Source organism: Oreochromis aureus, linkage group 18, assembly GCF_013358895.1.
Source record: "Oreochromis aureus strain Israel breed Guangdong linkage group 18, ZZ_aureus, whole genome shotgun sequence".
Classification (NCBI taxonomy): Eukaryota; Metazoa; Chordata; class Actinopteri; order Cichliformes; family Cichlidae; genus Oreochromis; species Oreochromis aureus.
This window is the reverse complement of record NC_052959.1, coordinates 18,534,540-18,561,417: the sequence shown is the minus strand read 5'-3', so window position 1 is coordinate 18,561,417 and position 26,878 is coordinate 18,534,540. Positions and strand designations below refer to the sequence as shown.

The 26,878-nt window shown below is 41.6% G+C and overlaps 1 protein-coding gene across 4 annotated transcripts in view; it reads right to left on the bottom strand.

Annotated features, from left to right (window-relative positions):
• Positions 1-26,878, bottom strand: part of agap3 (ArfGAP with GTPase domain, ankyrin repeat and PH domain 3) — a 119,922-nt gene that overhangs the window by 51,339 nt on the left and 41,705 nt on the right. Inside the window, exons 1-7 of one of the 4 annotated variants that reach the window (XM_039602194.1) lie at positions 24,725-24,849; positions 13,796-13,854; positions 11,283-11,370; positions 8,213-8,298; positions 4,170-4,311; positions 3,614-3,748; positions 129-256 (exon numbers count right to left, since the gene is read on the bottom strand). In XM_039602194.1, coding sequence (XP_039458128.1) covers positions 129-256; positions 3,614-3,748; positions 4,170-4,311; positions 8,213-8,298; positions 11,283-11,370; positions 13,796-13,854; positions 24,725-24,848 — 762 coding nt within the window. In that variant the 5' untranslated portion in view covers position 24,849. Of the gene's footprint in view, positions 1-128; positions 257-3,613; positions 3,749-4,169; positions 4,312-8,212; positions 8,299-11,282; positions 11,371-13,795; positions 13,855-21,112; positions 23,198-24,724; positions 24,850-26,878 lie in introns of those variants that run through there. The other 3 variants (XM_031737853.2, XM_039602193.1, XM_031737852.2) reach the window with 3 other exon arrangements.

The following is a 26,878-nucleotide window of genomic DNA, read 5'->3' as shown; positions in this document are numbered from 1 at the left end:
GATGTGGACAAAATTACCCACTCACTAACAATACAAGCAATCGCCATGAGAAGAATTACATAAACTGGAGATTTTTTACATATTCATGTGGAGGATTTAAGTGTGGGCTGTGAATATTTGGATCTTACCTGGTTAATGTGAACAGAGGGGATCGATGCAGCGGGGACTGATGAGTGGCTGGGAGAGTTTGGGAGTGATTTGCATGGACCAATAGAGAGCTGCTGCTTTTTCCTCATGGCCACAACCTTCTGGGCAACTGGAGGCAAACACACAGCAAGATACGGTCAACTAGTCCGGTCAGCCAACCTTGGGAGAGTTTTTAGGGATTTAGTGGGTTACACTGTGAGAATGTGAAACCCAGGATCACGTGTGATGATGTAGACTAGTTTGGTTGCTGAGCAACAGTGGGAAACCTCAACGAATTCTTAGATAGAGAATTCCCGTTCTTCAACTTCCGGTTTAACAGGTGGTGTCTGCGACAGTCCAGAATAAATAGGCCATTTAAGCCAAAAAATATCATGTTCATGGGAGTAAAAACAGAAATAAAATGAATTTTTATTATGTTTAACATTTATGGAGTTTAGATTTTAGTAAAATACTTTAAGTTTTAGGGACATAACAGAACCAAAAGCCTCTTTCTGGACCCATAGCGCTCCCTTTTGAGCTCGTGTGTCAGCTGTTTCTGACACAAAAGTTTTTGTTTTAGTTTAATGGTTTTAAACTGTCTGTTATGGTCACTGAACAAGACTGAGCGCCATCGAGGGAATACATCGGCTGATAGGTTGGTTACAATATTTACAACCAATCAGCACACATCAGCGGCATCCTTGTGTTTTACAGACAAAACCTGCTTCAGTCTGACAAATAAAACTGACTGTTTTTATTTCGATTCAGACATAAAATCAAACACAAAAATATTATATTTATTAAAATTGAAGAACACTTTGGGGTTTTAGCTCAGTTCACTCACTATGAATCTCCTGAGACTCGAGCTCTTGTCTGAGATGCTTTTTTTAATTTCTTCCAGCTATTTGATTAGTTGGACCCGATAAGTATATAAACCTACTTCCTCTTTGAACAGGAAGCTGTTACTTCATTATACATCCTCTTGTTATTAAACAAAAAAAAGAGTATGTCCTCATATGGGCACAATGGGTTTCTTTTACAGCATAACACAATAAAGTCATTGCTCAACAAAGTGCGAAAGTAAAACCTGCAGAAAAGACTACATCTAATCTCCCCATTTGAGTGCACAGGATCTAAAAGAGTTTGAGGAGTGCCCTTTGAGGATCATCTGCATCCAAAACTGTACAATAAGATTAACTGGAATTGGCTCTGGCAAGCTACCAGTCTTAGACATGACTGTAAGAATGTGTTTCAGGTATAAACCAGCTACAGATAAACAGTTTCACTTTGGGATATGCGAGTCACCAGTGAGCACTTCCAGGGTCTTTTCGAAGTAGCAGAAATAATTTTCTAACTTATTTATAGTAAATGGCAGATTGATGCGTTTACTTGCATATGGGATTTCTTTCAATACCAATTAAAAGTTACATGTGTGTAAAATTCTCCTCGTGACAGCATTAGAGCAAGAGACAGAAGAAAGACTACATCAGCTGTCTCACCGCTGTAGATTTGGACTACAGCATCACCGCATTCAGGCATAAGGAATTCAAATGCCAAAAAAAGTCTTTCTAGAGTGCTAAAAACAATGAAGGAAAACTACTTTTCATCTCATTATCAAATGAGCACTCCCAACTACGCACATTATCTAAACCTCCTCGGGCCATTTGTTTTCCAGGCAGGTAATGAGGAACATACTGCTTATGCATGTCTCCTGGGAAAATAAGGTGCCTCTGTTACCAAGAAAAGTAATCATACAAAATGACACTTGCTTTTATTTTTTTGCTGTCATTCATTGAGCTCTATAGTGTGATGTTAGCCAAATGGAACTATTGTCACTACGCAAACAGCCTGATTGGCTATGCCGGTGGTGGCGTAAACCGTTAATTCGCTCCACACTGGGTGGAGCGCGAGGCGTCGAAGGAGGGAGGTGATGTTCGGGGCTGCGTGACGTGAATTAGCATTGAGGGAAGGGGAGATGATCTGAAGTCGTGCTGACAGCTGGGACCATAACGCCCGGCTGCCTGCTGCAGCATGGCAAATACAGAAGGAGGGTGCGAGTGATACTGGGCGACTTCTCCAGACAGCCAGCGCTCCCTTCATCTCTTTTAATTATTTCAAATTGGGCTTCAGGAAGCAATTAAGGCAGGGAGGGAAGACAACATGCCTGCGCATCAACAGTCAGTGAAATGCAAAGTGAACACAGCGTTACATATTCAGATGTTTTCTGAAGGGATGACAGCCTTTCAAAGGAGCTGCCGCCCGAGGGGAAAATGTGCCAGAGTTGAAGCAGCCGAGTTTCCAAATAACAGTTTCATGACTTCAATTATGGATTCAGGGAAAAACTCAAGAGTTTCCAGATACTTGAAAAAGAGACAATATACGAGATGGTGCTTTTCCACCATTTACGCTGAACTGAATGAAGTCCACATTTACATGCGAGCCTTGATCATGAATCTAACTTCCACAATGACTAATTGCGGTACTGACAATTATATGTTACTGAATGTGAAATATTATAGTACTTTACATGTAGCCTGAGGTAAAGAGAAACAGAAAAACAACTGTCATTATGGAAATTTCGACACAAATTCTTCCCGTCTTTACAAAGTTACACGGGAAAGCAAGAAAAATGTTGATCCAAGTTCATTCAGTTGATCCAACATTTTCCCATGTGAGGGAGCGGCATCACACTGTGGAGGCTGTGCATCAGGGGGAAACTGGCTGACATTGGCAGGCTGGCAGCTAGACCTTCCAGGCTATAAAAATGTGCTTATTCCCTCAAACCTCCTGTTCCCTTCATTTTCTTTTGCACCTTTCAGCACCTCCACAGCAAACAGGAAACTAATAACTAACACTAATAATGCCGACTTGTGAGTTTCAGCTTTATTAAGTTACATTTGTTTTGAGAAAAAATCTTCTGTGAATGCCCTCCCTGCCAGTTTGAGCCAGTTTCCAGAGGGTGTAATATAAGGGTTACACTAATTACTAGGCTCATAGTTTTGCAAATACAAGTTAGACCAAATTGGACCGTGTTTCCTAAAATTGGAAGGAGGTGACAGGATTGCATATCCTAGTCGGATTTACACAAAATCCGGTATTTGAAAAACTGCAATTTAAATGTTTCTTCAAGAAACTGTCAAGAAATCCTAAGTGGAAGTCTGAGAGTGGAATTGAAATGAGGCTAATTTAAATGTTTTGCCTGCAATGGAACCTGGGAATAAGGCAATTTAGATGAAGGTCATTACAAACAGCAAAAGTCTAAAATGCCTATCCAAAGTTTGCAACATTGTTCCTAAGCATATTGTATTCCAAAATTAGCAAATGCTGACAAGTGTTTGCTCTTTCGACTGACTGAAGCGTTGCAGGATAAACAACTTACTAAGTATACCGAACTAAATGTGGGCTGTAAAATAAAACGTAATTACATTCAAGTTACGCTTTACACCTTCCTGTTTAACCTATCTGCACTATCTGCACCCCCTCTCACCGTCCTGGAAGACTCTCTCCACATTCAGGCCGTAGGTGGAGCAGGTCTCGTAGTACGTGCAGCGCTTCAGGTCATTTGACAACTTTCTGGCCCGTGAGTCATCAATCACTCTGGGGTTGGCAGCACTGATTGCATCTAGCAGAAGAGAGCAATAAGATCAAACATTTAATTCCATGAATGAAGCTGGCAATACCCAGTGTCAACAGCTTTCACCAAAAAATAAACCCCACAGAGAAGTACCGAATATATACTCGGAATCTGAAAGACGCCTACATATTTCCATATTTCCAAAACTGATGGGCACTGATGTGCAACAGTGTGCTTTGCTGGTGTGTTTTAATGATCTGTGGACAGCAACAGAGGTCCGCTTTGCACAAAAACAAGCCGGCACTCAAACCACAAAAACAGTTTTGGTCTTTTCCTGACTTTTTTTGACATTAAGATATAAATTCAATATACCTCACTTATTAAAGAATAGCATATAACAGCTATAGTTTCATTATGTAAGAGGCAATAAAGAACATTTGTATATACATATCAGATGCAGGGCAAGCACCTTGTGTTCCAACGAGGACCATGGGGACCTCTGCTGTGTTCCTGTAGCTGGAAAGGCGCAAGAAGTAATTGTAGACCGTCTGGAAACTGATCTCATCCTCCAGGCTGAAAACGAAAACCACGGCATCCACCCAGGCAGCAAACTGAGGGCAGGGCAGAGGTAATGTGTTAAAGAAATAAAGGTACCACAAGAACATTTGCACAAATTAACGCTTGCATTATTATCGCTAATGCACTGACCACAAAAATATACATTTTTTTTATTTTGAAAGGGATAATGGGAGACAGGGATGGAAACCATTATTTGTTTTAGCTTTTATGAATACATTTTACCTTATAATAGGTTGCAGCACTTTTACTGTTATTGTACTTCATGTATATCTACACAAGGGGGCAGTGTAGCAACAATCTTAGGACACTGAAACATGTTTTTTAGGCAAGATACCAGACCAAGGTGAACAGACTGAATGAATAATGATTACTACTGAATCTGTATCTGCTTTCTTTATCCCCACAGCTACCATAATACAGGACAATGTGTATTTTCTGTGTCATCTCTATATATGTCATAATTTCTGGATAGTTTATGATCCAACAGGGGAGCAGAGCGAATCAATCTGATTCAACATCCACAGCAGGAAATAGGCTAAGCTGACTCCACAGTACTAGTAACGGTGACAATCAAGCGACAAACTATTCTCCTGTAATGCCCTCTTCTTTATTCAGCTTTTACGTTTGCCCAGACCCCCACAGGGACTGAATGGCAAATCGAGCTTCCAAACCACAACTGTGCTCAGCCTCCTGCGAGTGGGAACATAATGGAGGCCTTTAATTATGCCAGTAATTATACAGGCAGCTGACAACTGAGCTGCACTCATTTCTATTCCCTAATCTCGCCGAGCGTAATGCAAGCGTAAATCGGAGCTTTGCCAAGCCAGGCATCACTAGCTGCTAAAACAACTGCAGGGTAAATACACCGGAAACACTGAACCCTGTGAATGAAGCCACAAGCAAGTTTGTGTATATTTTCTGGGGCTGGCGGTTTTGATACTTGGGCCTTTAATGGAATCCGATTATTACATTTGAATCTTTTTAAATCCCTCATCAAATCTATGTAAGCTTAGCAACAGAAAATATTAATAACACTGCAGTTACAAGAAAGACTCACATGAGAGAGTTTATTTACTTTAAGGGTGCAAAGTAACTGAGTACATATTAGTCAGTGTATAAAAAGATGTTGTGACTAGCCAACTTGGGGCCAGTAAGTATAACCCGTGAACATAAAAAGTCAATTAATTTGTTTCTGATCACCAGGCAAATGGGTCCTGTTTCATATAAAGCCTTCTACCTGCTAAATGTGCCCCTGTGTGTTTGTTGCTAACACTGCTCAACTGCTGTTTAGTGCTGGGCTGTTTAGTATACACTGGGCTTATCACAGATTATGCTTAAAACAGCTGCCTGCTGCAGCTGGAAACCATGCTAGTGAGAATGGGAAGAGTGAATCCTAATGTCTAAGAAGTGGGCAGTGGAACCAACGTTACAGCTACAACATAAAACTCTGTGAGTTTGTAATTATGGGTGACCACAAAACATGTATTAACTCTGTAACACCAAGTTGACACATTTGACACATATGTTTTTTAGGCCTTTACATCAGTGTGATTTTTTCTAACCCTAACCCCTTTTATATGTTGTTATTGGTTTAAGACAGGAGTGTCAAACAGAAATCCAGGGGCCAGAATCAACCCGGTGAACACTTCAATCCGGTCCATCAGATGACTTTCGGAAAGATGTGAAGTACATATGAAGTACAAATGTTAAGGAGAACTTAAAGTTTGGACTTTTAATTATTCTGTTTTATTATTATTATTTAAAAATTTAATTCTGGTCAGTTTTGACCACTCCTATGCTGTTTAACTGGGACGTTCTCTGGAGACTGCGTCATAATCCTTTAAAGATCAGAAGTAGGCCATCTCTGTGGCAACCTGTGCAAATGTGGCATATCAGGACACTTTAAGAAAAGTCATCAAATTTCAAGCTAAAAAGATGGCCTTTACGGACTTTTTACTGCTGTCAAATGAAAAAAAAAAACATACATAAACGTACTTTACCTTTTTTCATATCTTACTAAAATTTAAGGAATCTCCATTTGCTCTTTGTCCATGTCATCAAACGATATGTTTCAAGCTTGTGTTGCTGGAAGCCTGACTTTGTACAGTAATGAGTATGACGACCCCTGCCCCTTGTTTTCCCAACCCTTTCTTCATGTGTTTGAGATCTTACAGCTGCTAGGCACTGTAGGTACTGTAGATGTCGTCACATTCCTCTGTGACCTCATAAGGAAGTCATCAGTTCAGATAGGTTTATAAGTAAAGCTCCGCCAGCTTTGAATGAGTCAAGCTCTTTGGATGTGTACATTTTACCAAATCGACTCATTGGCCGGACATTACGTCATGAATCAGCAGTTTTTCAGTAACAAAAACAGGTGTCCCATGAGTGCCAATTAGCCAATCACTGCCATGGGCTGTAGTCAAGCTTTGTGCCACAACAGCGATATTAAATTTAAACGGCCAGTGCATGTTTGTTGTCGGCACCCCTGAGGCACAGCAGTTAAATGAAGGAACAGGCTAAACTCACGGTTTATGCTGCTGTACGACAGTGTGGTGCCATTAGCATGCATCAAGGTGGGCATGAAATTAGGTTACATTCATGGGGTGGGGAGGGGGGGCACGTTAGTCTCTCATGATTGGTTATCGGAAACTGAATCCTCCCATCTATGGAAATCGGTCTGAGTAGAGCCTTGTCGGAGTGAAGGTGGAAACAGGGTGTAACAAGGACATTTGTCAGATATCATGCTTTGCTGACACAAGCATGCCTGTGATAACAGGCACTCCCATAATTAAGTGGATTCACTTATTCTACTTCAAGTATAAATAATAAAGTAGCATGACAATGTTCTTCTAACTTCTCTACTACATTTCTAACATCGTGCTTTACAAAGGACATTTCTGATTGATAATTATAAACTAAAATATTAGTGTTAATAGATTCAGACCAGACTATTATCTAAGCAACTTGAGAAGTGAATCATTTTGATAGGTGAATTTTAGCTTGAATCATTGAGTCTTTGCCCCAAAAAGTTAATTCTGTTCATCTGGACATAGCATTTTGATCACGATGATTGTTTGCCAGTGGTGCTAGTTTCAGTCATTTTGCAAATGTACTCTTGGGGAAGGTTGGGGAAACTTGCGGTCAGCTAAGACCGAAGAAGTCACTTGGATGAGCGATGAAATGTTTCTCCCACTGAAAATGCTACGTCCAGATGAATGGTAAATGGTAAATGGCCTATATTTGTATAGCGCTTTACTAGTCCCGCCTAGGGACCCCAAAGCGCTTTACACATCCAGTCATCCACCCATTCACACACACATTCACACACTGGTGGAGGCAAGCTACAGTTGTAGCCACAGCTGCCCTGGGGCAGGCTGACAGAAGCGAGGCGGCCATATCGCGCCATCGGCCCTTCTGGCCAACACCAGTAGGCGGTAGGTGAAGTGATGAACAGAATAAACTTTTTGGGGTTTCCTTACCTGAATGATTGAGCATGCATCAAGACATTGATGCTTCAGCTTCATAGTTTCTTAGACTGGATAAAGTATATAAATTGGAGACAGCCAATAAAGTCCTGCAGTAGCTCAAAATTGGGCCCACAAATGGTTCACAAATAATCGAGGATAAGATTCTGATGGCTGCACTGTCATAACACGAGTGTCACAACATCACATTTTCTCCTAAAAATTAACCATAACTCTTCAGATTTCACATACTAATAAGATAATTAGGCGTTGTTTCTTTGACCACAAAAATCATCTCGACTTGGCTTTTGCATTGATCCATTGTTGCTTTTGTTAGAACACCCACAGAGTGCTGTCTGCTCCAAACAGTCCTGTAGAGAAGTAATGGTCTGTCTCTAAGCAGGCTCTGTCAGCTTGACAGTTTCTACCCAGCAGCTTTTGATTAAAGAGACATTTGTAAGGATCCTACCTGCAATTCTGGAGGCCCCCCTTCATCTCTGATCAGAAGTAAGTAGCTCTGTCCATCCACCACAATTTCTTTCTTGAAACGTCCACCTAAAGGAAGAGATGTTTATTCCAAAAGTTTACTCCACAGCCAGTCAATTAATCAAAGTGTAAATTGTCTGTTAGGATGTAAACCAACCACCAGGGGGTTGTCAAAAAAAAGGAAAGACAGCAGACACATTTCACACCCACTGATAAGTTAAAAAAGAAGAAGAAGAAAGCAAATGAAATGTATGGCTCTTAAAAGTTTGTTGATATGCATCTGAGTTTAAGTGCAGCTTCTCAATTTAGACCTGCTGAACACGGTGTTGCCTGGATCACATGCTGACAGGAAACCAGGTCTCTCTGGAGCCAATTATGTGGGCGAGAAATTGCCATTTAGCGTGTCAAATGCACAGCTGCTGAGGGAACCAGTTCAGCGCCACTATCACTGTGCTTCCACGAGTCACGAAAAGGCCCGATTTTTGCTTCACGAACACTCTCCGGCTGATTGTAATAAATGAAATCTTAAGACAAATAGACTTAATTTTAGAAAAGATGATAAAAGGATGGAAAGGAAGCAATGGGAGATAAACATCAGAGTCCAGTAAATGTGTCGTGACTCCGAAACTGTTCTGCTTTAAGTCACATCCCAGAAAAACTGGTGGAAAGTTAAGAACGTAGCACCCGTACAGCCTTGAGTTTCTCTCCCCTTTTTCTTCATTTCTTTTGTAGCCCAAATAGATTTTCCTTGCCGTTAGCAAAGCTGGCTGCAGATAAAGACTACACCAATGGGAGAACCACGCTGTAAATTAGATTTTGCATATCATTTGAATGGTTCTCGATCCTGTGGAGATTAAAAACATTGAAATGAGAAAGTTGTGAGGCTAGAGATGTCCCTGGGAGTGAAAACGATGTCTCATGAATACAAAAAATATGCCAAAAGCCGTTTCAAAAAACTGAATAAGGCACAGATTTAAAAAGGTCTACGAATGATTATGAAATGTATCCCCCCCCCCCCAAAAAAAAGGAAAATTATGATGAAGGCAACAGATGTGTGCACCCTTGGAACGACTGAGTAAGAACAAGTTGGAAATCGTGTTGTTAAACCAGCCCACAGAACTAAACATCACACATCAGAGGAGATGTAAGTGGGCGGGGCCCCAGATTTTTTTCTTTTTAATAGTCGGACACTATTCCTGTGTCAGCGTGCAGTACATATCCACTTGAGCCACACTTCCACGCTGTTAAGTCCATTTTAGCCCGCTCTGCAAATCGGGGATTCTCCCAGCCTTTTGCACAGGCTCTCAAAGCCTGCTGGATGCTGGTTGCAAAACATACAGAGAGAGAGAGATTCATAAACCACCAGTCAGCTTTTTATTTATTTATATTTTTCTACTGAAGTCAAAGCGCTTTGCAGATTCCGACAAAGCACTGAGAAACTCTGCGTCTGTATGTGTGAATCCTGATTGGATCAGAGCAAACCAAAGATTTATCAGAGAAAAGGGTTTGCATGGAAGCTGGCAACATGTTCGTACTCCAGAATGGATTACGGAGGAGACTCTCAGAAACCAGTATCTGTAATGAAAGCATACGGCTCTGGAGAAAACATGGATGGAAATTCGAAGTAAACATCTCAGTTACATAATCATCCAGAATGTCGTCGTCTCTATTTAGAGCCCGAATAAGCCAACGCTGCGAATAAATGAGGCAGACTACCACACTCTCTCTTCCTGGCGTGATGAAGACTAATTATGAATAATGTGAATTTGTGCTCAACGTCTCATGAAGGAGAAAAAAACCAGGCGAGTGATAACGTTGCACACACAGCCTACAGAGAGCCGGTGAGTTGGTAGGCATGGTTAACACGCAGTAAGCATACTCTGCTTACACGGAGGCTTAGACCTTGACACAGAGCCACAATCCAACGGAGCTCCATCCGGCGTTGCCATAGTAACACACCCCAGTACCTTTTTTCAGATATCATAGCAAAAGCCCAGGAACAAAACAGTGAAGAAACAGCGACGGATGAACCTTCCCTCTGCTGGGTGAAGCTTCTCTGCAATGTTAATAGTCAGTCTGGAGTGAAGCCAGTGTTGAAGCGCAAGAAACAATGAGGTGCCCGGTGTTCGCCAGACAGATACGTCGTATCAGAGCAACGATGTGAAGGAACACAGACATATATGAACCGATACATTTCCCTGATTAAAGCAACAAGGGTCGATTTGGGTTTTTTTCCCCTCCCCCAGCATTTCACCATTGATTTCTCAAGGACTAATTAAGCTATGAGGATTTTTTTCCTTCTCCCATGGTGCAGCAAAATGCCAGAAACTAATTATGCGCTTCATGTCTCATCCTCACTATAATTACACTAAAATGAAACACTGCAAACCCCTCAAAGATCATCAGTTAACTCTGGGTTTGCCAACATCTTGCTAGAATTTATAGAGGACGCAGTCTTCAGGCCAGAGGGGGGCATTCTTGGTTTTTATATATTTTAAAAAAAAAAAAGGATTGCTTTCATATCAAGTGCTTTAAATGTGTAAAAAGCACCTGATTGTGACAAAAACCTTCATTTACAGTGCCTCTTTTACTTGCATGTTTTAGTAATGAGCTTCAAATTACTAGAAATGTTACATTTTGTCATTTTCCCACCATTTTCAGTGAAGGGAGAAATAGAACTGAGCTAATTAACAATCTCGGCATTTGGAAGCTTAACAAAATCCAAAACAAAACAGTTTAATGGAAGCTAATTAGAAAAATACACACAGAAGCGGCAAAAAAACCCAGTGCTGTTCTTCATTATTTAAATATCCTATTACACTCCTCCAAATATGGTCACCCAACCGTCCCATCCTAACAGAAAGCTGACAAAACCAGCTTTTCACACATCGTCAACAATGTAATACATATGAAAGTCTGCGGCAGCCGAGGCGCTGAGGTCAAAAGAGCCACAGTAAACATGCTGCATTTAATCTGCAACGCTCTGATCTTTGTGCTGGGTGTCATGTTTGTAATCCACCTCCTGACCCACGCTTCCTTCAGCAGGCTCTTACCTTCTGGCGATTCCTCTTGCACATATGTCCCTGTCAAATATCGATGAACCAAGGCAGACTTCCCGCTGGACAGGTTTCCCACAATCCCCTGCAAGTCCAAGAGCAAAAAGCTATGAGGTACAGGTTCAAGTGACCTGACAGAGAAAAAGAAAAAAAAATCCTACCACAAAGGCATTGAAATTACACAAGTCGTGTTGTTTTGAGTTTTATTTTTTTATATTTTCTTTCCAAAAAACTGAACCTTCAACCTCAATCATAAAGGCTTTGCAAGTTTTCAGCCCAGTATGTGCAAATTGTGTGTGGCAAAAAGCAAAACACTGCATCAAGGTCAATAATATCAGAAATAAAACCATCTCCACATCTTATTTCATTCCTAATATTTTAGTTAGGCTGCTAAGTCTTAAATCCTAGCTGTATGAGTCACTGAAGTTTTAGAGATTATTCTTTCTACAGACACATACCATCAGAAGTCAACTGAAAAATCAAAGTCTGACATTCTGGGCATTTTTATTGCGCATATATTTCAATGTGTGTGAATTTAAGAAGATAAGTAAAAAAGAAGAAGTGCTGCATTTTAGGCATTTTTGAAAAGACTAACTCAACTTTTTCACCAGTATGCAAGTTTTTTATTCAAAAAACAAAAAATGTAGTTTTGTGGATGTGATTTTTCTATTATTATTATTTTTTTTACTCTTAGAATTGGTCAAGGTGTAATTATTTGAAAAAGTAATGAAAGTTTTGCACTAAACCTAAAGGTGACTCCGTTTTTGCTGTGACGGATTGCTTCTCTGCTAAGTAGATTTTTATTACACACTGGCCTGAAGTGAAAACAAGTGCTGGCTAGGGGGAAGAAAATCAAATTAAAAACTTTAGAAGGTAGTAGGCAGTAAAAGAAACTCCAATTGGTTTGTGTTCACGGGGGTAAAGGTCCCTTTCGTAGGCCATGTGCATTTGAAATATTGTCCAAGTGCCTCTGATTTACACCCGACTTTGGTTGTAGTCTGTCCTGTTCTACCTCTCCCTGCCGACTAGACCAGACCAAACTGCAGTGCCTTCGGGGTGATGCATGGCTGAGGGTGGGCTGACGATGCCAGCATGTCTGGGAAGAACAAAGACTGCAACATGCCTCATCTCCTCCCTCTCCAGCTCCTCCTCTACCCACCATTGCCCTCTCCTTCCACAGATCATTAGTGGGTGTTAAAGCAGGTATGGTTCTAATTATAGGGACGTTTGAGGCACAAGAGAAAAGGTGTGTTCAAGGTCTTTTCCTAGCCTAGCTTCTTTATAACTGAAGTATGTATATCATGAGTTACCCCAGCAGAATAAGCTATGAATAAATTCAAAGTTAGCAAAAAGTTGTGGTGCTATAAAAGCTATGAGTCAAAAAATAGGCTTTGAATGTGCCACAGAACCAGCGTTCTCCTGCTGTTTAACTGCTGGGCTTTGTGGCCCACTGGTATATAGGATTCATGATCTCGAAATGCCGTATCAGCATTATGCTACTACAGAACCTTCACTCTTCTTTGTAGACATTTAGCTCTGATGTGCGATGATCAAAAGATGGCAATAAAACAGGATTTAACCACAGTCAAGTCACCAGCACGAAATCAACAGTACCAGAGTACAGCTCACTGTTGCGGCAGAAAAAAAATTAGAGGTTTTCTCACATGGTTTTAATCGTTTTAATTCATCTACAGGAATTGTTTTGACCCCTATTATTGTGGTATCAAAGAGGAAGAAAGCAAAACCTGCTTTTTTTCCCCCTATCATATTTAAAAGCTTCTGAGAGTTGTAACCAACTTCCTTTCAGCACGACCTTGTCGCTGCACGGTAACTCTGTGAAAGTTTTGAAAAGAATGATTACTATTTTTGCGGCACTTAATTTAGTCTTACCGGGTCCATTTAACAAACCCCCGCATGGAAACTGCCAATTAACACCTTAGAAACATAAAAAGCAACAGACGCATTTAAAAGTGTTTGAAGCCAATAAAGGAAGTTTGTCTTTGTGCTCGCTGTGAATCCCCCCCCATTGAAGTTTCCCCTTCTTCAAGGTGCCACAACAATGAATTCACCTAACACTGAAAAATATTATATCCACTGGGAGAACGGCAGAGCGGAGCCTTTCAAGGCTGCTAGTCTTTATGTGGGGAAGGCATTAAATCATGTGAGGATGTTAGTAGTGCATTTGGCAGAGGCTGTGCGTGTGCTTCACTGGCGGGTGGGAGCGGACCCAGGATGTGTCACTGGCCTAGCCCAAAACTGTCACTCATCCTGTGTCCTGCTGCAAAACCACCCTGTATCGCCATGCCAACGCATCTCATTAAAAATCACCCACTATGTGCCAGGGAAAAAGTCCAGCCAATTTCTCAAATGTTCCCTCTCATGTGAAATGCAAAACTAGTATTACATGGAGAGAACATGCTTTCCCACTGACATTTAAAGCTGTTAGTAAGATGAAACCTCTGAGGGCAAATTAACACCAGGATTGTCAAAAACAAAAAAAAGTTACTCACCACTTTCAGCTCCGGCACTGATCGACTCAATGTCCATTCCTGGCTGTTGACAAAAGAGTCTAAAAAGAAAAAGACAAACGAGGACGTAAATGACAAACACAAAAAGTACTAAGCGATGATATGCGTTCAGTTCTATTTGACCCCCAGCTATAATATGGCACTGACAGCTTTTGCTAGCGGCTGAATTTGAAGAGTCTGCAATAAGTTTTTATGCTGAATGCTCCACCAGTCACAGCAAGCATTTTGACTTACACAGCAGTCAATTACAGTAAAGCATTTTTAAAGGAATTGTGGGGTTGTTGCCCTTTTAAAAAAAAAAAAGATTTCCTGGACACATGTTAACCAGAACCACTGAATCAAAGTTTTATGGCAGATGGAGAGAGCCAACTTTAGTGAAAAAGTTGTGTAGTTATGAATATATGGCCATTTGGCCTGTCGTGTTCTACTGTTTGTCCTTTTATTTTTACCTTTTCTCCTATTTTCCCCCATTGTTCTTTTATCTTTCTTTCATTCCTCCCCCCCTCTTCTTCTCTTAACACTTCAACCCCTCCCTGCTTGTCAGCTTTGGCATTGCTAAATTACACATATCCTATGTAAATAATAATAAAATTATATGAATTATTAAAACATTATTTATAGAGTTTAAGCAAACCAAATCTGTTTGGCAAACAGTGCATTCAAATCATCATTCTGATAATGAATGCTGTTGGACAAGACAGGTAAAAAAAAAAAAAAACTTCAAAAAAGTAGAATTTTTAAAAAGATACAGTCATTCTGTGTTCTTGACTGGTGACCAATAGGACAGCCTCACATATGTCTGATTATGCATGTGCAACATGTGCACAGCAGCGCAGGCTAATAGTTGCTCACAGCCATTACTGAGCTCCGAGGAAGACACAAAGTTGGCCAAAGTAAACCATGGAGGAACTGCCATGAAATGTTTAAACCTAATGAGACACTTAAATCACCCTCACCCAGCTGAACATGGACATTTTAAAGACGCTAATAAAGGAAGAGTGGCTAAAGCTAAAGCTATCCAGAGCTCAGTATCCACAGCCTCGGTATGAGCAAGCGCTCAAAGCAGGAACAGAAAAAAAATTGTTTAGAGAAGTTTTAAAAAAAGAGCAAAGGGTCCACGTGCTGCTATCTGATGAAGTTATAAACATACCAGAAAATTATTTATGTAACTTGCATTTGTGTTGCTATATAAATCTGATTAACCTGCTTTTGCTTGGTAGGGTAAAATATGTCAAGTAAAGGCGAATGTATAGAAACCCATTTTTAGCTAATTATCTGTAACGTTACTCTCAGTTCTTTCAGTGAGAGTCTATCATGTGCAGTTTGTGGGAAATTATGAAGCTTAATAACTTATTTTAGTGTAGATTTTAGTTAGATTTTTTTGTACAAGCTGTCACTTATAGATCTTAGAAAATTGGAATAAGCAAAAATAAAATAAATAACTATCTAAATGAATGAATCAGTAGCACCTCACTTCGAAAAATAAATAAATAAATAAATGAATGAGAAATAAAAATCAGCCAAGAAAATTACAATCAGTGCATCTCATATTTCTGTGATAATAATTTGCATAAACTAGGATTTTTTTTATAATCCTCCAGAAACATATCTGCATATGAATGAGCTGAATTCGAACCTTCTGGTGATTTCTAGTGCTGGAAGCTTTCTGGTTTCAGTCTATAGTCCGCTCCTAGTTCAAATCCAATCGACCAATCAAATCTGAGCAAACCTTAGCTGCATGCAGGTCCATGCGGAGAGCAAAAGTGGGATCCCGTTTACTGAAATGCAATCTTAAATTCATCAGCTAACATCTGAAGACGAATTCACTTGTTAAAAGTTTATCTGCATTTGTAAACATCACAAAAGATCTTGGACCAGGTATCTGCTGGTTACAGCGGATGCCTGGAAAAACTGTTCCCTGCATTCAGAGTATAAGGAATCTTAAGGTGCCAGTTTTTCAGGCTTAGTTCAATGGTAGAAGCACTTTGATTAAAGGAACTTAAACCAAAAACTAACGGCGATATTAGATGAAGCCCCAAAAGAGACTACCCTGCTTGTCAGCTAATGTCAGCTGGCTCCAGCCCCCTGATCCTGATTTGAATAAGTGGTTAAGAAAATGCATGGATGGATCGATTGATAATTTAAAGGATTTTCCATCTGTCTGACTATTTTGTTTTCTCTAGTTTTGTTTATTTGTTTACAACATAAGTGTGAAGAAGTAATTGCAACAGACCTGCGGTTAATGCAGTCTGTGAAGGCTGTTTCAATGTACAGCCCAATCTTAGGAAGGGATTTTGCTGAACTGTTTTAAAAGGCAGTTATTATCAGGCTTTATTCAGCATGGTAGGTTTACCAGTGACATTTGGAGACATTGACTAGATAATAGAGCTCTGAAAAAGGGCAGAGCACTATAAAGGACAATGCGAACCCTCAGAACTAAAAACACAAATGACAGCTCCACAAGCTGTGCCCATTTCCCACAGAGATGGAGTACACAGCTATGTGTCATAACATCTATTAGAACAAAGACCACCTTCCTGTTTTGGATCAAGGCTTTCTTACCATCTCAACCTCCCAAATAAGATACCATCTCTAATACAGGAGCCTACATGCCGCCTTGCACAGGTAACCCCCTCCACATCTCTAAACCATAACAATTAAACTACACATACACCATCATTACACAGCTATGGTGGTTTTTCTTTTTGCTGCAGGCGATGCCAATATGAAAAGAAACAAAGCATAAACAGTAAGGACACCAGTGTCGTTATAGGACATGTTTTAGGTTTTCATTTCTCCAAAATGTATGCTAAAAGCATAAATGACTCATAGTCGGGGAGAAATGAGCCAAAAATTCCCCTTGACTTGTTGATTAAAAAAAAACCCCACAAAAACAAAAATCCTCAGTTAAAATCTTGACTTTTTCTCCAATCCATTTACAAAGAGCGTCACTCTGCTGTGGATGTCTCACTTGTTGTGGGAGAGGAGAGTGCATCCCGAGCACAGGGGCCTTTCACCAACCATTGTTTGGAGCAGAGGAGTCTTTAAACGGCACGCCTCCAGTTAAGCCCTCTCAGTGTGGGTTTGACATGTCAGAACATGAGCGGAGACATCCAAACTGCCTCAGTTTTTAAGTGCAGGAAACTCAATGCAGGTCACGGCTCTCTGAGGCGATCTCCGATAAGGCTGCCGCCCCATTTTATTACAGTTCCTGTTTCTTGTTATTGAAAGGTCAACCAGCGGTAATACTCAAAAATAGCAATTACATGAACCCATCTTAAGGTGCCAGTCTTTCAGGCTTTGTTAACAGCTCACCCAAAATCAAACTTTTTGTATGTTCCTCTGGGCTGCATTGCTATTTATCTGACTAGATTGTGAGTCATTTATACTGGCTATAGTAATATCTGCTTTCTCTTGAATATAATGGAACTGAATGGAGCTTCTTTTGTTGTACTTAAAGTGCCAACAAATATTTTTTTGTCAAACTTGGTATCATGACCTTGTTACTAAAATGGTCCGGCACTTTCATATAGGAACTATTTTCTTTCTACTGTCTCATCACAGCTCATCTAATGTTTACATCCTGTTACTGTATCATTAGCACAAACCTGCCATCATGGGTACGTAGATGCTTTCATCAGTACAGTAATATAATTAGCAAGTAGTTCCTAGATTGTCCTTTTAATGAAGAACTGGTTATTAGTGAAATAAAGCAGAAGGAATAAAGAGTAATATTTGATAAATGAAGCCCCCAAAAAACATGAATTTCAGATTTTAAACAAGGAGTATTTTAAACTCAACCCAACTAACGTGTAGCCATGAAGGGAAATTTTGGGTCATCGCAGGTCAATGCAGAAATTGTGTTGTTGGCCACTGACAATCGCTTCATCTCTAGAGCACCGCATTGACTACCAGAAAACAGCACCACTTATTCTTTCACAGACAATAATAACAACAAAAGGAAGCAATAGAAAATGAGTGCCTTTCACTAAAATAATACTGAAATCAAGAACACACCAAAGAAACAGCATCATGGTGAAGATGCCTGAAATTTGCCATCCCGAAAGAGATAAAGTGGAGCCGATCTGTTCCCCCACTAAAAGAAAAACCCCTAATTGAATCCATGTGGTCAGCATTACGTCATTCTTTAAATATGACCATCCCCACATCGCTGTGTCCCAGAATTCCTATGGAAACAAGGGAGCCCCGGTACTCGCGATGCCTACAGAGGACACCAGTGTCTTTGTCTCTGTGAGGGTAAAACTGTTGGCAGCATGTTTGTCAGGTCTTTCACTTCGCTGCTCACGTCTGCTCAGATAAAAATGACCACTCAGTCTGAGGGTAGCGAAGCACAAGCGAAGCCCCGACTTATTCCATGAGAAAAGAAAATCTAATGTGAGCAGCAAGTCCGTGCGTATGCACATGCATGCATGCATGCCAATGTGCAGTGAATCTGAAGTGGTTTTTGGGGGAACGAGAGAGGACAACCTTGAGATCTAAACTTCCACTCTTACTCTGACCAACTTTCCAACCATACTTTCCTTCCGTCATGAATTACAGAGTGAGAATTTAGCTAGCAATTAGTGTTTCTACTCTGATGATTCACCAACTGACATTCCCCGTCTGGCTACTTTTATCATGCATGTCATGACAAAAACGGTCCTGCAGCATCTTCCTTTTGTCTGTAGCTTTACAAGAAAAAAAAATTTACAGAAAAAAAAACAAGCATAAGAGCTCTTAATTCTCTTCTGCGGAGCTCCCAAACACAAGCCAGTCATTTCCATCAAATTAGGTAAGTGACAAACACAGTCAGCAGAGAACAAGGTGAAAATCTTTACCCCGAGCTCGTCTAATGCAACCTGGATGGTCTGCCCTACTTAAAGCTCCCAGAGCCTTGTGTTGTCTGCAGAAAGGCATTGATCACTTCCCCTTAAAATAAATTGGACATCCTGGTTCAAACAAGATTCACATTTAACAAGAGATTTGCAAATTGGGTTTTCAAGAAGTCTTGCAGTGGAATGCCCAGGCTGACTGACTCAGTTTGTCAAATTAAGAAGGGAATGTGCCAGAGGTTACCTTTGCAGCTACAAAAAGGAATAAGAAAAAAAAGAACAAAAACCAAAGGAATCAGTCATGCATGAGTGAAACTGCATGCAAAGTTAGAGAAGATCCACAAATTGCAGCTTTTTTGGCAAATGGTTTGTACACCTCTTGGTGAAACAGCAGGATCCTGCTTCAAATGAGCCACAGTTCTGAAAAACACAATGTACTGGAGCTGAGATTTGCAGTGGCAGCTGCTCATATACAAGTTACATTCAGTTATTAACAGATTTCCCTCCGCTCCTAACCAGACTGTCTGCGATTCAATGGTTTTTCAATATCTTGCAGTCTCCCCATGTGTCCTGCTGCAGCTGAGAGGGCATTATCGCAGTGTCACTGTTTATCCAACTTCCCCTGAAAGTGTATTTATCTTGAACATAGCTACCTGCTGGGGACTCAACTACACCTGCTGATAAGAACGCCAAAAACAAAAGCATTTTTTTCTAATTATTTTTCACTCTGCAGGTTTTAAAGTAAGGCCGATTCCATCTGAAAGGTAAAGCACATACAGGAAGTACCTTATGTGAAATGGCAGGAGTTCACATGAATTAATATCGAAAGAGGCAAAGCGAAAGGGAAACAAAGGGAATTCCATCCTCATGAATATATTTTGTGTCAGATTTAAGATAAATGAGTCTGGATTTCACCTTCGTGGGGAGGATTTTCTTGTCTAAAAGGTAACTCCAAAAAATACCCATCACTGAGTGTATTCCTGTCTGCAAGCTACATTGACAGGCTAGAGTACAGGTTACTGTAGAGTTCTATCTGCTGCACCACTCCTGGTATTTCAACCTCTGCTACATATGTGCACCGTTGCCCACCTATACTGCTTCTCCAACTCAAAGGACCCCAGAGACCACCCCCCACTCCCCATTTCAGCACACAGTTCACTGGCCACTCCTGGATCCGACAGGATGGCTTTGTTTACTCGACAGGTGGGGGTGGGGACACCTCAAACTCTACCCCCTGTTAAACTCCCTTCCTCCACCCAAACGTCATACACACACTCGAGTACAGCCTGGGTGTATGCAAGCGTTCAGTCACAGAAGAGTTGGGCTTCGGCTTTTCTGGATTTAATTTTCTTTAAGAACCAACAGTTAGGCAGGTAGCAACAAGCGCAGAGTCCCGCCCAGGGCATTGAACACCCAGCTTAACTCAAGCTGATCGGCACACCTACATTCCTGAAGCTTGACTGACTGACTGACTGCAGTGGAAGAAATGGACAAACACCACTTGACTCTGGAAAACAAATCAATAGGTATCCTTGGTAACGTGTCATGGGAGAATACAAACAGTCAAGAGATTAACAAGTCTGACCTCAGCCCCTTCATGAGTCTCAAATTAGCATGAAAATTAAAACAAAAGAAATGTTTTACTGGTTCAAAAGTTGCAAATATATACATGACATGTGCGACTTGACATCGGGAGAAGTTATTAGGTTGTCACAGACGACTAATTAGGTCTCTTTGAAAAGGTGTGAAATTGGAGCTTGACGCACAAAATGCAGCAAATCACAGCCATTAATTCAGATAGTTACAAATATTTGCCTCTCTGCCTGCTCTTCCAGGCAACTGGACAAACACACTTCACTGTCAGAGTTAACCTTTAAACACAGCGCTTAAGTCGTTTGCTCCTCTCCCCATCATTACAGCATGTAAGCCCTCTTAATTTAGCATTGCAAGACTGCCAAATGCATCCCCATTACAGCCACTAACTGCTTTAATGCTACTTCTTTAAGCTGCGTCTCTGAGAGGCCAACAAGCAGGCCTGGGTCAGGATAACACAGAGATAGCACGGGGACTGTGTTATGCCACAGCCGCCCCTCTGTAAAACAAACTGTTATCATGTGTTCTTTTCAGTCACTGGTGATTTCACTTCACCTACTTTTTGACTGAACTACAAAAACCTCACAGAAGGCAAAGTAATTGCTGTGCATGTGCACACGCACTGGAGGTTCACACATGAAAAACACTGGAGAAATAAAATACCCGAAATAGAAATTCCAAAAGGACTCTTTGGACTTTTTTGAATGCCATCCAAACTCACAATTCCCCCACATGTTTTTCATTTGCTTGTCCTAAAAAAAAAGTGCACTTCCTTATTTCTCTCGAGCTGTAACTTTCTGTGCAGTGAGCAAGAGGGGGTATATAAAATGGAGCACTGAGCTGGGAAATAAATCAGCAGTCTTGCAGGTCTTACCTTGACCTTTTTGGGAGTCAGTGCCTGCCAGAGTCTCTATGGTGACAGGCTGTGACTTATTATTCCCAGTCTGGGGATACTGACCACTGTCTTTGCTTTGGGACTGCTGAATTTCACTTTTGCCACTGCTTGGCTGGTCTTTCCTCCTGAAACGGTTTGCTATGAGCTGCCATATACTTGGTTCTTCCTGAACTGGTTTGGAAGTCAGTTTTGGTGGACAGAGGGGTACCTCCATTACCTTGACCTTCCCCCTGCTGTGATACTGAATGTACTGCATGCCTCCATCTTCCGCCTGATCACTGGAAGTTGAAATCTTTCTTCCTGTGAGGTACGAGAAGGGTTGAGGAGGCATCGTTACCTCTTCAGCAGTACTTTTAGTCTGAGAGTAGTCCTTTGACTCTACCCCAGAACCCAAATCCCTAGGACGAGTCCTCCTGATTCGCAGACTAAAACTCCGTCTTAAAGAGCTCAGTGTACTTTTTGAAGTATCAGATTTCTTGTTTTGGGGGGAAATTTTGGCATCTTTGTCATTTTGCTTTTCCTTGTTCTTCTCTTGTGATGTTTTGCCAAACAGTTTCCATCGTAAGCCTCCTTTGAAAAATCCCTCTCCTTCGCCACCTCTGTGGCAGCCACTCCTCTCGCTGTTTATCTCATCATCAGAGCCCCTCTTTTTTAGTTCCAGTACTGTCATACTGACGGGCCTGGGCTTCCAGCTCCTCTGGCGGACCCTAAGTTTCACCTCCGCAGGGCCCGATGGCCGTTGAGCCACAACAGGATTGAGGCCATCCACTGCTCTTAGCTCAGCCTTCCTGCTCCTGTGCTGGTGGCTGTCTAAACTTCCTGTCCATTTGAAGGATTCCTGGGCTTGGGGCTCTGGCAGAACTGCGACTGCACCTGGAAGCATGCAAACGCTCCTCGGCCTCAGCAGCCGTCGTTCTTGTTCGGGCTGACGATCTCTTTGGACCTTGACCGGACCGTCATACATGCTCATCGTCCTTCTGCCGAGCAGGGCTTCATCCTGATGTGACCTTCGTAGCAGGGCCCAAGGCAGAGACCTTCTTCCTGGTGCACTGTCATGATTCCCATGAACAAGTCCTTTAGCCTGGATGGTGGCAGAGCACGATGTTGAGCTCTGAACGAGCTGCTCCTTGGCGTCTGGTTGAGCTGTTAGCTCTACCACGTCTCTGTGTTGTTGTGAGGAGTTTCCTGTGTATTTTGAAGGTGGTTTAAAAAACTTGTCTGTCTTCATTTTTCCCGCAATCACCTCCTCCAACTCCTCCTCATCCTCCTCCACCACTACCTCCTCTCTATGCCTCCCGGCGCTACTCAGGGAGAGCCACCTGCTGAGCTCGTGTTGTGCCTTGCCCAACCTCGGGCTTTTCTCCATTTGGACTATACAAGTCATCTCTCCATTTGGCTGACAATTCCCAACCAGGGTGTGAGTGACCTGGCCCATTTCCAGCTCTGACACCGGTGCATCTGTATGTGTTTCTTTCAAGATTACAGAGACGTGGTATACAGTTATCTCCCGCTGCTGCTGTTCTATAGCTGTACTCCTTGGGGTCGCATCCACAGTCCCACTGCTAAGGAAAAGCATCACACTTCATTCAGACCCATTCACACAATCATCCTCATTAACACACTGAAACCAGTGTGTTGCATTCTGCCAGAGAGTTGAGATTCAGCTCATGAAGTCCTTCATTTGAAGACTAAATTCCTCTGCCAGGTATAATCTTTCACCTTTGACATGAGGAAAGAAAAAAAAAAACAACTTCAAACAAGTTAGTTCAAAGCCTCGCTGCCACCTGCATCCTCTGGCTCCTTTCCTCAGTAGAATCACACAGGCATTTAGGTGGTAGCTGCTTTTTGCTCCGCTCTATTCTACCTGTCTCGAGCAAGTAGATGCACAGAAGAAAAACAAAACTTGAACTGCTGATTTTGCAACAAAGGCATATCTGTAACAGACACAAAAGTTACAGCTCAAAAAAACTGAATCATCCTTCTTCTTTGGCAAGTTACAAACTGCGAGCAATCCCTGTTGTTGGCGGTGCAGAGAAACCCCTTAATCTCTGAGCTCTTGCCATGTAGAGCATGAGGGAGTGTGTCTCTGTTTGAACTTTCAGCTGCCTTCCAACCCCCGGGACACATGGAAAACAAGGAGTGGATCCCAAGGACACTGAACACGCCCTCATGATTTCACCAGAGTTGCTAACAGCCCCCGGAGGTATAAACAGACAAAAGTGAACACATAAGATTGAGATAAGACTCTGCTGATTACACACTGATATATACAGACTACAATCCACAAGAAACAGCCATAAGTGGGCATTTTACTTGGGTTGACCAATGGCAGAAGAAAAGAATAAACTATAAACTTTCTCATATTTATTTAGACACTTGACTGATTCACCTAAACACATCAGTTTTGGGGATATGCTGCTTAGGTTTGAATCACTTTTACAGGGACGCAGAAGTCAAAATGTCTCCCTTGCTCCAGGATCTATGAGAATACTAATGCAGCACAGCCATGGAGTAACATGGGAGTACCCACACAACCACACACCAACCTTCCAGTGGCTCCCACTATACAGCCTACACTCAGTGGGAGAGCTTAGCTTAATTCCAAGATTGGCTGACAGCTATTTTTGTTGAGGAACTTATTCTTTTTAAAGCACTAATGGTTACCGTGGCAGAAATCAGTACATTGGGCATTATGTAAAATGGCATTCTCTGAATCTAAACATAATTTCACATTCACTGCGTGGGCAGTCCTGCATCTAACTTCATTGAGAAAATTAGCACATCGAATGCTGGCATTCGATTAAATGCAGAGAATAAAAAGACTGAGCAGCCTTTACGTGTCCTATTCAATCTTCTCGTGCATTAGTGCAGCGTAATGGGTAGAGCTCATTTAGACAGCCATGCACCACAAAGAATCAAGGCAGATTTTACCCCCACAACTCTGCAGCACCCAGTGTGGTTAAGACTGGAACACTGCCCCTTTGTGGTCAACAAGAGAAAGCACAGTGGAAGGGAAAATGTTCACTGTACTGGCATGCACTGTTATCGGCTGGATAACCATTCAAAGCTGGTGTGATTTGCCTGGACAAAAAACATATATCTAAAACAGATGCATAATCAGAATTTAGCAACACTGCTTATGAGAAAAGAAGAATAACAACAAGTGGCCATTCCTTGAGTGCATCACTGTGGGGAAACCAGAATAACCGGGAGGCAGAAAGTTATACAACCCAACTGCTACAGTTTGTGCCAAAAGCTAAATCTCAACAGCATTTGACTTGAACTGATTTTGTTTTTTCGTAACGACTCCCTAACGTCCTCCAATTGCTATTGCCGTTCTGTGCCATCTACAGTACGTGTGAGTAAATTCCTGATATTTGAAGTGTTTCTTGGCACATTTCTTTCTCCCTTATGTCTCTTTATCAACTGACTCAGTGGTGTTAGAATGAAAACAATCAAAAGCATTTTAGATATTGTTACAGGAAACTCTAACCAAGCGCGTGCACCGTCAGAAAAATCTGAAGTGAGCGAGTACAACAGCAAAGCTGAATCCCATATCAGGCTGTCAGAGGTTGTAATTTCGGCATTTACCTGTGTCTAGGAAGCAGGGGTTTGAAAGGATGTGGGTCTCATCATCGAGTAAACAGTCCTTTTCACTCCACTGGATATCATGCCGGTGTCGAGTTTGCTTGCGACTCCCGAAGCAAGTCAACATATTCTAGCTATAACCTCAGAGGGACTTTTCCGAGATATAACCAAAAAGAAACAAAATATTTAGGTGCCTGAATCCACATTCAGATTATTCATCATCTTTGATTCATTGCGCCACTCCTGGGTTTTTATCTTCCTTTGCTTCTTTCAGACATTTCAGTTAACATCTGCAGCTCAGTTAGTCCCCAGTTTTTTTTCTGTCCAGCATAGAAACCAAAAAAAACTATTTTGTCATTTCTGGCATGCACTCCATGCAAGGCTGATATTGTGGTAACAAGCAGAAGCCGGAGCAGCTACTGGACAGTCCGAGGAGGCGGCCCGGAAAGGCCATGTGGTATCGCTCCCTTTGAGTCCTTTCCTTAATCCAGGTGTTGGTTAGCAGGGTCCTACATAGGAAGTCCTGATAGGATTAAAGTTAATCCACTATCCTGTTGTCTTTGTTGTGGTCCGGTCCAAAGGAAACCTGTGCTGCGATAAATCCTGGGATTTCAAAGTGCTGACCAGGTAACAGAGCCTCTCTTGTGTTCAACCCTGTCCTGCAGCTAAATATTTCTCCCTCTTGAAACTGTATCTTGATGGAAGATGGAAGGAAAACCTTTTCTGAAAAACTGGATTGGCATGTTCTGAGGTTTCGGAATTACCCTCTGCGTCTGTATCTCCCTGTGTGGATGTGTACACATCTGCCTGATTGTAAGCGGAGGTCATACTGTGTGTGTTGACCGTTTATCTCATTTCTGTGCGTCACCTTGTCAAACACAGGCGTAGCTGTTTTGCCAACACCCCGACCTGAGTTTCTCTTTCAATTTTTCTTAGGCTACATTTCTTAGTCGTTCAGCAACAGAAAGGTACGCTCTGTGCTTTTGCAAGACAATTTTCTCGCCATGCGATTATTATCTCACCTATAAGCTACGTTTGGAATCTTTCTTTGTCAGGTTAATATCCCAAAACCCCTTTGTACTTTTCCAGCATCCCATAAGACGACATTATATTTTAAATGTGTCACAAATACAGTGTGCACATCATCTCTACAGTACTTTCATTTTTGTTATTATGGGGGCATCAGAATTTAATTCAAAGCAGGCATCATTATATAATTTGACTGGACAGTCTCGTCAAATCCCTAATTAGACGGCCTGTTGGGGGTTTTTCGCCTTCACTTTCTAATCGAATTCAATCAGGGCTTTTGCCATTCAGCAGTATTTCTCTTCATATTAGATCTTTTGACACAATATACCACATTTTCAGTGGGGGGCAGTCACGTCGCTAAGGAATTGCAACCTAATTATAACATTATATCAGTTACATTAAAATAACATAAAGTATTTCATAATGCAAAAAAAAAACTTTCAAAACTAAGAAGCTTCACTCAGATTGGTCTCTGTGGTCCCCTGCTGTAAGCCCGGGGTAACTAAGAGGCTGAATTGGGAATGCTTTTTTTTTTACAGCAACATCAATTATCTGGAAGACTCAAGCAGTTTTGGGGCTTGTGATGATGTCTGGATACCCATTAGCCGGAAACACACACAGACTCACACACACATAACGGAAATGTCTCAACAGCAGACACAGCAGACAGTCAGAACTAGTGTGTTTATATAAGACGCAGACACTATGTGCGACAAACACTGGTGTTGTCTAGCAGATTGCATGATGCATTCAAGCCACATGAGTAAAGCTTACTAACCCCTCGTCAGTATTAGAACATGAGTCAGTGTGAGGAAGACGACCGCGTACATATGTAAACTCCTTGGCGGAGACGGTTTGCTTCCTCCGGCAAACAGGGTGACAGGAAGAGAAACTGAAGGCGGCCTCCTGACTTATTATAATTAGCACTCGGCAGGTAGGAGGCTGTAGCCCAACTCTTCTCGAATATGGTTTTTTGCTGACCTCATTCACACATCAGCACAGCTCAAGCCTCAGGCATCCGGTATTCTCCAGCATTACGTATGAGGGGAGAAAGGAGGGAAAAAAAAGAAACACGGGTGTTGTTTGCTTTCTAAAAAACACAAATATATTTATTCAGAACTTTTCAAA